We start from the raw sequence: 14953 nt of genomic DNA, 5'->3' as shown, positions 1-14953 counted from the left end.
TCGGTGAGGATGGAGAGAACCAGCAATCCATTGATCTCTCGAGGCCGTTCACACCCAGCCCCCAGCGACCCACACTAACAGGATGGCTCAACGACACCTTTTCATCCATGAGAGGATAAATACTTGATACTCCCTATTAGGCCCTGTCCACACGGCAACGGATTCAGGTGACTCCGATACAATTGCTTATCGTTTAGGCCTGGCGTCCACACGGCACCGGCGTTTTGGGTGCCCAAAACGCAATCTTTTTGAGAACGGGTTCCAGAGTGGAAAGATCTGGCAACGTTGCCGTTGTGAAGTCGTCTGGATGAGTAGAATGGATTTGTTTACGATGACGTCACAACCACATGACTGTGAGTGCTTCACGCCGGGTAGAAGTGTAACGAATATCACCAGGAAAAAGCCTCACAGAGCACTAGTGAGAATGAAACACGAGCTTGGATATTATTATTATTATTATTATTATTATGTTCAGTGTTAGTTCACAGTAGTAATGCAAGAAGCAGAATAGTGACAGTAATAGTGAAGCAAAAACATGCAATTGTACAAACACTGCAGCTCTACAGCAAAATATTCATTTATGAAATGGTCTGATTCTTGACACCAGTAGTGCCAATGATCTTCTCATTGTGATGTGAGTTGTCAACAAATCCTATAACTTGGTTCATGAAACGCGCTTACAAAATATTTTCACTGTGAATATTTGTGTAATGGTGCAATCCCGCCAGCAAAAATAGGGGAAAAAAAGGAGCGATCTCACCTCTTCAGATGTTGATTTAAGTCCGACAATACATTCCTCAAAAAGGGCGTAGAGGAGCAAATTAATCCAATTTATTCCGGACCATTAAAGACGCTGCCTTCCGCGTAGAATCATACGTCATCCTCGCCGCCATATTGGATAGGTCAAAGCGGAGAATAAAGATTAGCTGCGTTTAACTGTACCAACAGGTTTACCGTCCAAACGAGATCATATGGGATTACCTTTCACAGGTGAGAAACAACAAATTAATCCATCAATGTGTATCATTCAATTTATTCCGGACCATTAAAGACGCCGCCTTCCGCGTAGAATCATGTGTCATCCTCGCCGCCATTTTGGAGAGGTCAAAGCGGAGAATAAAGATTAGCTGCGTTTAACTTTACCAGCAGGTTTGCTGTCCAAACGAGATCACATGGGATTACCTTTCACAGGTGAGACTGGAAAAATACTTTTCATTGTATTTGGTCATTATAATGTAATTTTACGAACAGATTTTCCTGACTTTGTGGCTAATATGAAGTCTCGCGCATAATAGTTTATGCGCATGCGTCCTTCTTCTATTGTTCTGGTGTCTCCGAAGGGACCGTCTTACAGCGCCCCTAGAGGTGTGGCATGTTATTGCATCGTTTTCAGCAAGCGTTGCGTTGCCATATGGACCTGATATTTTACTGATTGTTGCCCATTTGGACGCGATATATTTTTAAATAACATCTCGTTGCCATTGTCATGTGGATGTAGCCTTAGTCAGACAGAACTGAAGAAGCCTTTCGGATGAGAGGTGAAACGTCTTCAAGAATCTTCAAGCAAGTCCAGTTGCTCTCTTTTACCACCCACTGTTTACTATGACCTGGATGACTGAGGCCCTGTCCACACAGCAACGGATTCAGGTGACTCCGATACAATTGCTTATCGTTTAGGCCTGGCGTCCACACGGCACCAGCGTTTTGGGTGCCCAAAACGCAATCTTTTTGAGAACGGGTTCCAGAGTGGAAAGATCTGGCAACGTTGCCGTTGTGAAGTCGTCTGGATGAGTAGAACGGATTTGTTTACGATGACGTCACAACCACATGACTGTGAGTGCTTCACGCTGGGTAGAAGTGTAACGAATATCACCAGGATATTACCAGGAAAAAGCCTTACAGAGCACTAGTGAGAGTGAAACACGAGCTTGGATATTATTATTATTATTATTATTATTATGTTCAGTGTTAGTTCACAGTAGTAATGCAAGAAGCAGAATAGTGACAGTAATAGTGAAGCAAAAACATGCAATTGTACAAACACTGCAGCTCTACAGCAAAATATTCATTTATGAAACGGTCTGATTCTTGACACCAGTAGTGCCAATGATCTTCTCATTGCGATGCGATGCGAGTTGTCAACAAATCCTATAACTTGGTTCATGAAACGCGCTTACAAAATATTTTCACTGTGAATATTTATTGTGTAATGGTGCAAAGTGAGAGAGAGAGAGAGAGAGAGACTCTGCCCTGAGGGCAGAGTCAATCCCGCCAGCAAAAATAGGGAAAAAAAGGAGCGATCTCACCTCTTCAGATGATGGTTTAAGTCCTACAATACATTCCTCAAAAAGGGCCTAGAAGAGCAAATTAATCCATCAACGTGTAGCATTCAATTTATTCCGGACCATTAAAGACGCCGCCTTCCGCGTAGAATCATACGTCATCCTCGCCGCCATATTGGATAGGTCAAAGCGGAGAATAAAGATTAGCTGCGTTTAATTGTACCAACAGGTTTACCGTCCAAACGAGATCACATGGGATTACCTTTCACAGGTGAGAAACAACAAATTAATCCATCAACGTGTAGCATTCAATTTATTCCGGACCATTAAAGACGCCGCCTTCCGCGTAGAATCATACGTCATCCTCGCCGCCATATTGGATAGGTCAAAGCGGAGAATAAAGATTAGCTGCATTTAACTGTACCAACAGGTTTGCCGTCCAAACGAGATCACATGGGATTACCTTTCACAGGTGAGACTGGAAAAATACTTTTCATTGTATTTGGTCATTATAATGTAATTTTACGAACAGATTTTCCTGACTTTGTGGCTAATATGAAGTCTCGCACATAATAGTTTATGCGCATGCGTCCTTACTTCTTCTATTGTTCTGGTGTCTCCGAAGGGACCGTCTTACAGCGCCCCTAGAGGTGTGGCATGTGTATTGCATCGTTTTCAGCAAGCGTTGCGTTGCCATATGGACCTGATATTTTACTGATCGTTGCCCATTTGGATGCGATATATTTTTAAATAACATCTCGTTGCCGTTGTCGTGTGGATGTAGCCTGAGAATCTTCACAGACATGTCTCTAATAAAGAACGCGATTCGGATCTAATCCCATGGTGAGCTGTTGATGTTCAAGTCCCCATGCTGCAGCTCTCTATGCCAGGGCTTTTCAAAGTGTGGGGTGCGCCTCCCCTAGGGGGCGCCAGAGTTCTTTGGGGGGGGGACGTGAGGAAAAATAAACCAGAATAAGTTACTATTGTGGACATTTAGCGAACTTCAGCTAGCCTTTGCCAGAGACAAAATGGATTGATTTTTAGTACCTACAGCTACAGTGAGTGAGGAGACAGAGTCTGGGACAAGAAAAAAAAGAAGGAAGTATGACCACGATTATTTAAAGTTTGGATTTTCATGGACTGGATCTGAAGATGCTCCACTGCCACAGTGTGTTGTCTGCCAAGAGGTGCTAGCTAACGATGCTATGAGATGTTTAAAATGTGAAAAACAAGATGTTTTTTTTTAAAAAAGCACAGATGTTTAAAATGTGTAAAAAAAAAAGAGGTTTTAAAAAAAGCACAGAAGTTTAAAATGTGTAAAACAAGATGTTTTAAGCCCTGTGATGACCTGGCGACTTGTCCAGGGTGTACCCCGCCTTTCGCCCGTAGTCAGCTGGGATAGGCTCCAGCTTGCCTGCGACCCTGTAGAACAGGATAAAGCGGCTAGAGATAATGAGATGAGATGAAGAGTTTTAAAAAAGCACAGATGTTTAAAATGTGTAAAACAAGATGTTTTAAAAAGCACAGATGTTTAAAATGCATAAAAAAGGATGTTTTAAAAAAGCACAGATGTTTAAAATGTGTAAAAAAGATGTTTTAAAAAAGCACAGATGTTTAAAATGTGTAAAACAAGATGTTTTAAGCCCTGTGATGACCTGGCGACTTGTCCAGGGTGTACCCCGCCTTTCGCCCGTAGTCAGCTGGGATAGGCTCCAGCTTGCCTGCGACCCTGTAGAACAGGATAAAGCGGCTAGAGATAATGAGATGAGATGAAGATGTTTTAAAAAAGCACAGATGTTTAAAATGTGTAAAACAAGATGTTTTAAAAAGCACAGATGTTTAAAATGTGTAAAAAAGATGTTTTAAAAAGCACAAATGTTTACAATGTGTAAAAAAGAGGTATGTATATACTGTTATTATAATGCCAATATACTTGAACTGTAATTATGTTACACATGGTTGCACACCACTGGATGCTGCTACTATCAGCCACTTTACTTGCCCTTAAGGTTTTATCTACTGTGCTTTGTCTTGGGTGTATTCTCCATGCAGGACCTATACAAATGTGTCTGTATATAGTAGCTAGTAGTTCAATAGTAGTTTTTTGTATTTTGTATATTGTACATACCTTTTCTTTTTATTCTATGTGTGTGTGCACTTTATGGAGCAGCTCTGAATCTCGTTATACTCTGTGTGATAACAATAAAGGCTTTCTATTCTATTTTAAAAAAGCACAGATGTTTATAATGTGTAAAACATACGACGGAGCATTAGGGCCATTCATGAAGGAGAAGATATGTTTTGATATGACGAGATTAAAGTCAACATGTCGACATTAAACTCGAAATTCCGAGAATAAAGTTGAAATTGGATGTCGACTTTAATCTTGATGGATCGACTTTAAACTCGACATGTCGACAGGAGCATTAGGGCCATTCATGAAGGAGAAGATATTCCGCTTTGCAAGAATGCGGCCACTTCCTCTAAGTCGGTGTAGTTTTTCCTCCTAAAAAGACGGAGTTTTTGGCACAATCTTTTCAGCGTCCTAATACTTATTACCACACCGTGGTTCAGCGCTAAAACAGCGAGTATTTCTTTGTTGCTTAATCCAATACCAAAGTATAATTTCACCAAATTGTCCACGGGTGGCATGTTGAGTCCTTGGTCTGATTCAGTGTGGAGCAGTGCTCTCTCTGCATGCAAAACTCAGAAAAAAAATTAACTTTTTTTCTCGACATTTAACGTATTTGTCGAGATTAAAGTCGACTTGACATCAACTTTATTCTCGACATTTCCAAGTTTAATGTCGACATGTCGAGTTTAAAGTCGACATCCAATTTCAACTTTATTCTCGGAATTTCGAGTTTAATGTCGACATGTTGACTTTAATCTCATCTCATCATCTCTAGCCGCTTTATCCTTCTACAGGGTCGCAGGCAAGCTGGAGCCTATCCCAGCTGACTACGGGCGAAAGGCGGGGTACACCCTGGACAAGTCGCCAGGTCATCACAGGGCTGACACATAGACACAGACAACCATTCACACTCACATTCACACCTACGGTCAATTTAGAGTCACCAGTTAACCTAACCTGCATGTCTTTGGACTGTGGGGGAAACCGGAGCACCCGGAGGAAACCCACACGGACATGGGGAGAACATGCAAACTCCGCACAGAAAGGCCCTCGCTGGCCCCGGGGCTCGAACCCAGGACCTTCTTGCTGTGAGGCGACAGCGCTAACCACTACACCACCGTGCCGCCGACTTTAATCTCGTCATATCAAAACATATCTTCTCCTTCATGAATGGCCCTAATGCTCCGTCGTAAAAACAAGATGTTTTAAAAAAGCACAGATGTTTATAATGTGTAAAAGAAAAAAAATGTGTACAACAACCATTTTTTTAAATACGAATGGAACATTAAGTATAGCAACAACAAAAATTGTGTGTGTGTGGGGGGGGGGGGGGGGCGCTGCTGTTTATTTGCTCTCTGAGGGGGGCGGGGCTGACTCTGCCACGCTTTGAAAAGCCCTGCTCTATGCAAAAGTGGCCTGAACTTGCACCTGCACATTGCGTCATAGTTTATGAAGCGCTTGCTTCTCGGCGACCAATCATTTCAAAGGTAAACAAATGAGGCAGTGTGTGGAGCTGCAGCTCAGTGTGAGAGGAGAGGAGAGCAGAGCAGAGCAGAGGAGCTGCAGTGCTGTGGGTTTGTCTGTCCTGTCCTGCTGACTCTCAGTAAATAACAAGGCAGAAAAGTTTGGTCAAGTCCGAGTGGTAAGTACAAAATTATTAACCCCTGACTTTCTGAATTTGTTAGAGTTACTGTAGCATGAAGTTAAAGTAGGGAATATAGTGCATATGTGGGGAGTTGGTTTTTCTGTGCTGTGTTTGCACTGTTAGTTGTGACTCAGAAGGAAAACAAAACACAAAATGGTCAGTGAGCGCCTTTAGGAAATGGTCTCACTCGCTTTAAAAGTGACATTGTAAACGTTTTCTCAGCTTTTTTTATATTACTTTTATTCATTTGTCACTCTGTATTATAATTGAATATGCTCACCACTACAAAAACAAACAAACAAACAAACACCATGGACTATCTTATGACATGTATGGCACTACATACAGTACCAGTCAAAAGTTTGGAAACACCTTCAAATTCGATGTTTTATCTTTATTTTAATTAACTAAAAGACACTGTTATTTCTCTTTACTTAGTTGAGTGGTTCTTGACATGATATAGATTACTACAGTTGCCGAACAGGGCTATTTACTGTATTTTTATTATTTACTCTTTACTGGTTGATGGTGTCAAATGCATTAAGAAGGCAAGAAATTCCATTTTTGACAAGACACACCTGTTAATTGAGAAGCATTCCGGGTGACTACCTCATGAAGCTGGTTCAGATAATGCCAATAGTGTGCAAAGCTGTTATCAAGGTAAATAGTGATGACTTTGAAGAATCTAAAGGATGAAACGTTGTTTTTTAACACTTTTTTTTGTTTGTTTACCATATAATTCCATATGTTCCATATGTTATTTCATAGTTTTGATGAGTTCAGTATTGTTCTACAATGTAGAAAAAAAAAAAAAAAAACATCGAATTTGAAGGTGTTTCCAAACTTTTGACTGGTACTGTACTTGCTTACTTATTTTATATTCTATATATATAAACTGTTGCACAATCAGACACTTGGGTAATTATCAGAGGTGGACATTTACTTGAGTACTGTACTTAAGTACACTTTTTGAGATTTTTTTTTGAAACTTATGACTAACTTCACTACATTTGAAAGACAAATATCGTACTTCTTACTCCACTACATTTCTATCAAGGTCCTCGTTAATATGAAGCAGCTTTGAAAGTGGATCCATCCATCCATTATCTGTAGCCGCTTATCCTGTTCTACAGGGTCGCGGGCAAGCTGGAGCCTATCCCAGCTGACTACGGGCGAAAGGCGGGGTACACCCTGGACAAGTCGCCAGGTCATCACAGGGCTGACACATAGACACAGACAACCATTCACACTCACATTCACACCTACGGTCAATTTAAAGCCACCAATTGACGGTGGTGTAGTGGTTAGCACGGTCGCCTCACATGAAGAAGATTCTGGGTTCGAACCTTTCTGTGTGGAGTTTGCATGTTCTCCCCGTGTCTGTGTGGGTTTCCTCCAGGTGCTCCGGTTTTCCCCACAGTCCAAAGACATGCAGTTAGGTTGACGTGGGGCGGCCTTGGGCTGAAGTGCCCTTGAGTAAGGTACTTAACCCCTGACTGCTCCCCGGGCGCTCTAGTGTGGCTGCCCACTGCTCTGGGTGTGCGTGTGTGTGTTCACTGCTTCAGATGGGTTGAATACAGAGGATGAATTTCACTGTGCTTGAAGTGTGCATGTGACAAAGGTTTCTTCTTCTTCAATTAGCCTAACCTGCATGTCCTTGGACCGTAGGGGAAACTGGAGCACCCGGAGGAAACCCACACAGACAGGGGGAGAACATGCAAACTCCACACAGAAAGGCCCTCGCCAGCCACTGGGCTTTAATCCAGAACCTTCTTGCTGGCGACCTCACAGGACCTACTGTGAGGCGACAGTGCTAACCACTACACCACTGTGCCCCCCCCCCCCCCCCCCTTTGAAAGTGGATTTATTATTTTTCTTTTCTAAAACGTGATTGGTTTTTTCGTAGGTGACACTGAGACAGCCTACCAGTAATCACTAGGGTCACGTCACATCCATAGACTGTATAAAATCAAGTTCAGTGATTCCTCAGCAACTTTATTTAACTCGATCAGTTGATGGCAGAATGGAAGGAGGCGGTTCTTCTGGGGAATACACACACTCATGGCTATAGCTAGAACCCATGTTTCAGTTTTCTAAAAGGATTAAAGATTCGTTTCGTTTTAAATGTTTGCTTTGTTTGCCGAAAACAAACCACATCACGGCCTACAAAAACTCGCCTTCCAAGCTGCGGAAGCATATTGAAGGATATAAATGTTTTATTCCAAGAGAAAGCTTGCAATGAAGTTGTTTGTGCTTTTAGAGCTAGCGATAACGTTGCAGTAGCTATACAGTCTGGTTAATCAAATGAATTTCTATGGGTTTGCCCACCAAGTTGCCATCGCCTTGTCCACGGCTAACGTTTACACGTAGCTCGTTAACTTGGACACTGTTAGTTAGCATGTAAACACGGAGTTACGCTAGCATGAATAATGTTAACTTATCTGAAGTGCTTTCAGAAATGTTTTAGCATAATCTTGCCAAATAAACAGAATGTAGAAATCTTTGTTTTCTAGTAGCGTTAGCTACCCAATATGATTTTGAGTTTGAAGTTTGCTAGCATGTCAGGTGGAGCTTCACTGACTGACTAGCTAGCTTAATGTTAAACCACCATGATGGCACAGCATGCGTTCATTTTGTGAATTTATATTTCTGTCTTTGCATTGTGGCAATAATACAATGATGCGTTGACAGAAAATGTACTTTTAATACTTAAGTATTTTTAAAAGCAAGTACTTCAGTACTTTAACTTCAGTAAAAATTTGACTGGACAACTTTCACTTGTATCGGAGTAACATTTGACCAGTGGGATCTGTACTCTGACTTCAGTAATGAAGTTGGGTACTTTGTCCACCTCTGGTAATTGTGCACTATCACAGTTATTTATAATGGACATCATTATCATTGTCATCATATGCAAACCAGTTACACTGAAACTTTGGCTCTGAAGCATTTTGTAGCATAACATATATATATTTTTTTTGTATTTAGCTCCAGCCTGAGATTTAAGAAGAAGGTATCAGGTATGGTATAAGAAATACTGAGAAAATAGTAAATAGTGTCTGGCAGAAGATGTAGCACCGCCAAATCACATAACCTTACAATTATCCTTATAACTATAACTTGTCACTCGTATAGTCATTATTAATGTTGATGATCATTTCTTTATAAAATTTCTGACCCCATGGGCCTCACTTGGAAAACCACAGAGTTAGATATTAGATGACATCATCGCTGGTTAGTTATGCCGGGATCAGCCTACATGAAATGTTTGTCATTCGATGGTCACCATGTCAGATGAGGCAATTAATGTGCCTTAAAGGAACAGTCCACCGTACTTCCATAATGAAATATGCTCTTATCGGAATTGAGATGAGCTGCTCCGTACCTCTCCGAGCTTTGCGCGACCTCCCAGTCAGTCAGACGCAGTCAGACGCGCTGTTACTCCTGTTAGCAATGTAGCTAGGCTCAGCATGGCCAATGGTATTTTTTGGGGCTGTAGTTAGATGCGACCAAACTCTTCCGCGTTTTTCCTGTTTACATAGGTTTATATGACCAGTGACATGAAACAAGTTCAGTTACACAAATTGAAACGTAGCGATTTTCTATGCTATGGAAAGTCCGCACTATAATGACAGGCGTACTAACACCTTCTGCGCGCTTCGGCAGCGCATTGATATCTGAACTCCGTATCAATGCGCTGCCGAAGCGCGCAAAAGGTGTTAGTACGCCTGTCATTATAGTGCGGACTTTCCATAGCATAGAAAATCGCTACGTTTCAATTTGTGTAACTGAACTTGTTTCATGTCACTGGTCATATAAACCTATGTAAACAGGAAAAACGCGGAAGAGTTTGGTCGCATCTAACTACAGCCCCCAAAAAATACCATTTGCCATACTGAGCCTAGCTACATTGCTAACAGGAGTGACAGCGCGTCTGACTGCGTCTGACTGACTGGGAGGTCGCGCAAAGCTCGGAGAGGTACGGAGCAGCTCGTCTCAATTCAGATAAGAGCATATTTCATTATGGAAGTACGGTGGACTGTTCCTTTAAAGCTATACTGCCTTTCAGATTTTTCAAGTGTAGGTCATAAAAAGAATTTTCCCCGACACCCAATTATTTTTGTTTAGTGAACTGAAAGCTACTGAATTTGAATCACAGACTTCCAATTTTGTTAGTTTTTTTAAAATAGAACAAATAATAATAATAATAATAATAATAATAATAAATTCTCAGCTATTTTTTCCTGCTTCACCATGACCCAGTTCAAGATACTACGTCATGCATCACGTGGTGGGCTTTCCCCGTTCGTGCAAAGCACTGTGGGAAACAAATTTGAAACAGGAAAGAAAAATGGAGGATGAGAGTGTGCGAGTGAAACGTGAAAGACTGACTACAGTGACAGAAAGCGAGAAGAAAAGATGTTATGCTGCGAAGGAAAGGAAACGCAGGACCAAACTAATAAATATCAGCGCTCAGCGAGCACCTTGGTGTGATCAGCTGTTCATTTAGCGACAGAATGATGTAACTGTCAGTGCACAGTCAAAGGTAAACCTGTAGGTGGCAGTAATGCAACTCTGGATGCCAGCTGCTGTAAAATCCAAGAGAAGAAGGAGGTAAACTTGCACATGCGCACACGGACTTCCTCTGTCCGTTTGACTGTGCATGTTATTTGCTACGGAATTCCCTCAAATTAAAGAACTTCCCAGCCACAGAATGGCCTGATAATTAATTGTGAGATATTACAGAAATAAAAATGTATCACAGTGACCAAATTTCAGAGGAAACGAAATTTCACCAATTTTATGAAATCGAAAGGCCGTCTAGCTTTAAATTCTCGCTGCGTTTTAGTTGAGAGGCTGGCAGCATGACAGATTTGACCCTGACCAAACATACTTCACGTCCTTGTGTGTTATCAGGGAGGAAGGTCAAGAAATTGCTGATCATGCCTACAGAAGGAATGTCAAGGAACACGTTGTAGGAGTTGTCAAATTAGAAAAGAAAATATAAAAAGAAAAAAAAACTGCACATGATTGACTTTTCGTCTTGGTGTCGTGGGGCATCTCAGACGTCACATCGTTGTGCTTTGATTGTCATGCTACAAGGCCCATTTGTTGTTTCTGCCGTTCATATTCTGGCCCGAAATTATTTTGTGGCCATGACAAAATCGTGTCAATCTGCCTGAGTTTGTGTAGTCTGATCCCTGGCATTAGTTACCTGGTTAACTAGCTAAGGTGGCATTTGATGATACTGGGCCAACTCAGAAATCTGTTATATTGCTAACATTACCCTTTAATAAGTTATCTGCCCATTTGTTCAGTTTTTTTTTTTTTTTAAATCACTGATGTATTTTTGTTTCTATTTCTTCTTTTTTCCTAGGAACCTTTGGCAGTAAAACCAGAAATTCAGTTATGGATCTTTATTATTGCCTTCTCATAATCTGACTCCACACCAGATGAAAATGGGAAACTGGATCTCTCTTCAGACCAGTATATTTTCTGATCTTCCTTTCTGGAAGTCTCTGCACATTACAATTTTGGGTCTGGACTCTGCAGGCAAAACCACCATCCTGTACAGACTGCAGTTTAATGAGTTTGTGAACACTGTGCCTACGAAAGGATTTAATGCAGAGAAGGTCAAGGTAGCTCTCGGCTGCCCAGGAACGGTGACCTTTCACTTTTGGGACGTCGGCGGTCAGGAAAAGCTGCGTCCACTCTGGAAGTCCTACACTCGCTGCACTGATGGCATTGTGTTTGTGGTCGACTCTGTGGATGCTGAGCGGATGGATGAGGCCAAAACTGAACTTCACAAGCTTGCACGCTCGATGGAGTGTCAAGGTGTCCCCATGCTTATTGTAGCAAATAAGCAGGACCTGAGGAACTCTATGACCCTGGCAGAAATTGAGAAGATGCTGGCACTGGGTGAACTTGGCGCCTCAACACCATGGCACTTGCAGCCTTCGTGTGCTATAATTGGCGATGGTTTGCTAGAAGGACTTGAAAGACTGTATGACATGATCATCAAACAGAGGAGGAGGCTAAAGCAGCAGAAAAAGAAGTGATGGGGAAATGTTCACAACTGAAAGCCATAGAACTGGGTTTATATGGTGATGCTGTGGGATGACCCTCATTTGGCCATGACGTTTATCAGCGGACTGAGTTTTATCAGTTTCATAGTCTAATGGTTGTTAGTTAAAGCTCATGGCTTAAAACTGATCTCTTTATGAGATGAGTGGAGAATGGAATTAATAAAATACAGTGCAGGTTGAACGTTTATTATCGGAAATGTGTTGAAGGAACATGGATGAAGGAAGTATGAGTGTTAGGTGTGTGCTCGTCGTGAAAACATTTCAGATGAACGTAGGATCAAGAACACTGGACATCAACTGCTTCTAGGATGAAACATCAGCAATTCAGGTGTGCTGATTTAATTTACTGTTTTTGTTTTTTCTTTCAAAGTGGGTCTATAACACTGCAGCTCGTTTATTTTCATGTGTGGTTGGGATTTTTTTTTTTGGGGGGGTGGTTGAGAAGAAACCTCTTCTTTTTCTCTAACTTTTGTATTGTTTACAAGCACTTTAGATGCCATGCTTACTGTATGTAAATGTCTATGAGAATATTTAGTGAATATTTTATCAAGCTAAATAAATAAATATTCCTATTCTAAAAATATCATTTATGCTTTTGCATTTTTTTTGTACTTGTTCACAGACCTCAAATACTACTACTAACTACCAGAGGTGGACAGTAACAAAGTACATTTGAGTACTGTACTTGAGTACACTTTTTTTGAGTATCTGTACTTTACTTGAATTTTTTTTTTTGGGAACTTATGACTAATTTCACTACATTTGAAAGGCAAATATCGTACTTTTTCTATCAAGGTCCTCGTTACGATGAAGCAGCTTTGAAAGTGGATGTTTTTTCTTTTCTAAAATGTGATCGGTTGTTTCGCAGTTGACACTGAGACAGCCAATCAGTAATCACTAGGGTTACGTCATGTCCATAGACTGTATAAAATCAAGATCGATGATTTCTCAGCAGCGTTATTTAACATGTTCAGTTGATGGCAGAATGGAACGAATCAGTTCTTCTGGGACTTCAGGGCTATAGCTAGAACCCATGTTTCAGTTTTCTGAAAGGAATAAAGATTCGTTTCGTTTTAAATGTTTGCTTTGTTTGCCGAAAGCGAACCACATCACGGCCTACAAAAACTCGCCGTCCAACCTGCAGAAGCATACTGAGGTATATAAACATTTTATTCCAAGAGAAAGCTTGCAGTGAAGTTGTCTGTGCTTTTAGAGCTAGCGATAACGTTGCAGTAGCTATACAGTCTGGTTAGTCAAATGACTTTCTATGGATTTGCCTGCCAAGTCGCCGTAGCTTTGTCCACGGCTAATGTTAACAAATAGCTGGTTAACTTGGACACTGTTAGTTAGCATGTAAACGCGGAGTTAGGCTAACATGAATAATGTTAACTTATCTGAAGTCCTTTCAGAAATATGTTTTAGCATAATCTTGCCAAATAACCAGAATGTAGAAATCTTTCTTTTCTAGTAGCGTTAGCTACCCAATATGATTTTGAGTTTGAAAAGAGTTTACTAGTGTCTGGTGGAGTTTCACTGACTAGCTAGCTTAACGTTAAACCGCCATGATGGCACAGCACGCGTTCATTTTGTGAATTCACATTTCTGTCTTTGGTAACGGCGTTAGGTTTTGTAAGCGTTGTGGCAATAATACAACGATGCGTTGACAGAAAATGTACTTTTAATACTTAAGTATTTTTAAAAGCAAGTACTTAAGTAAAAATTTGACTTGACAACTTTCACTTGTCCGCGTGGGTTTCCTCCGGGTGCTCCGGTTTCCCCCACAGTCCAAAGACATGCAGGTTAGGTTAACTGGTGACTCTAAATTGACCGTAGGTGTGAATGTGAGTGTGAATGGTTGTCTGTGTCTGTGTCAGCCCTGTGATGACCTGCCGACTTGTCCAGGGTGTACCCCGCCTTTCGCCCGTAGTCAGCTGGGATAGGCTCCAGCTTGCCTGCGACCCTGTAGAACAGGATAAAGCGGCTAGAGATAATGAGACAATGAGAACTTTCACTTGTATCGGAGTAACATTTGACCAGTTGGATCTGTACTTTGACTTAAGTAATGAAGTTGGGTACTTTGTCCACCTCTGGCTACTACTACTGCTACTAATAGTGACTGCTGCTCTATGGTAATCAGGAATCCTTTTTACTCGCTGTCCAACATTTTTCAGCAAGAACAGCCATGCAGTGTTTCCAGAATCCAGTCTGATATTTTGATTTCATTTTTGTTTTCATTTATTTAAATCTTGTAAAACATATGGTGGGCAAGAGCTCAATTACAATGGTGTCGAGTTATAAAGACAAAAATACAACTATTAAACGTGACATAATTACACAATGTATGTTTGGTTGCACATAATGTTCCTATAATAATAATAATAATAATAATAATAAAATTATAGTAAAAGGATTAAAGAATGTGCTTGACAGTATGAGCAATCTTTTTATTCCATGTATTAATCTTCTAAACAGTTTAAGAAGAACGGCGTTAACAAACGTGAATCCTTTTCATTCCTGATTACTTCTAAACACTAGGTTTAATGTTTAACTTTAGCCTTGGACCACCCTAATGATGTATTATTCACACCTTCTGAACAATCTCTGGCAGAGCACCAAAGGACAGTAATTTTCCAGCAGTGTGCATGTTCATCTATGACTCAATCTTCAGTTTGTGCTTTAGCGCTTTACATGAGCGTAACCTCTGAACCAGTGGCTTATCTCAATTTCCAGTCAGCCATGTCATCAGATCTCACCACAACTGAAACTGTCAGAGCCCTGATGCCAGCTGATTGCTTCCCAAACAACC

General features: G+C 41.0%; 1 protein-coding gene across 2 annotated transcripts; it reads left to right on the top strand.

Annotated features, from left to right (window-relative positions):
• The first annotated feature begins 5930 nt into the window (after positions 1–5930).
• On the top strand, positions 5931–12733 carry arl4aa (ADP-ribosylation factor-like 4aa). Of its 2 annotated transcripts, XM_060944243.1 has the most exons (3): positions 5931–6058; positions 9050–9081; positions 11439–12733. In XM_060944243.1, the coding sequence occupies exon 3, from the start codon at positions 11515–11517 to the stop codon at positions 12118–12120; it is 606 nt and encodes a 201-aa protein (XP_060800226.1). In that variant the 5' UTR covers positions 5931–6058; positions 9050–9081; positions 11439–11514; the 3' UTR covers positions 12121–12733. The 2 variants fall into 2 exon arrangements, with proteins under 2 accessions (XP_060800226.1, XP_060800225.1); XM_060944242.1 differs by lacking the exon at positions 9050–9081.
• The last annotated feature ends 2220 nt before the right edge of the window (positions 12734–14953 follow it).

The sequence above is a fragment of the Neoarius graeffei genome, chromosome 17 (genome assembly GCF_027579695.1).
Source record: "Neoarius graeffei isolate fNeoGra1 chromosome 17, fNeoGra1.pri, whole genome shotgun sequence".
Classification (NCBI taxonomy): Eukaryota; Metazoa; Chordata; class Actinopteri; order Siluriformes; family Ariidae; genus Neoarius; species Neoarius graeffei.
This window is presented reverse-complemented; position numbering and strand designations above follow the sequence as displayed.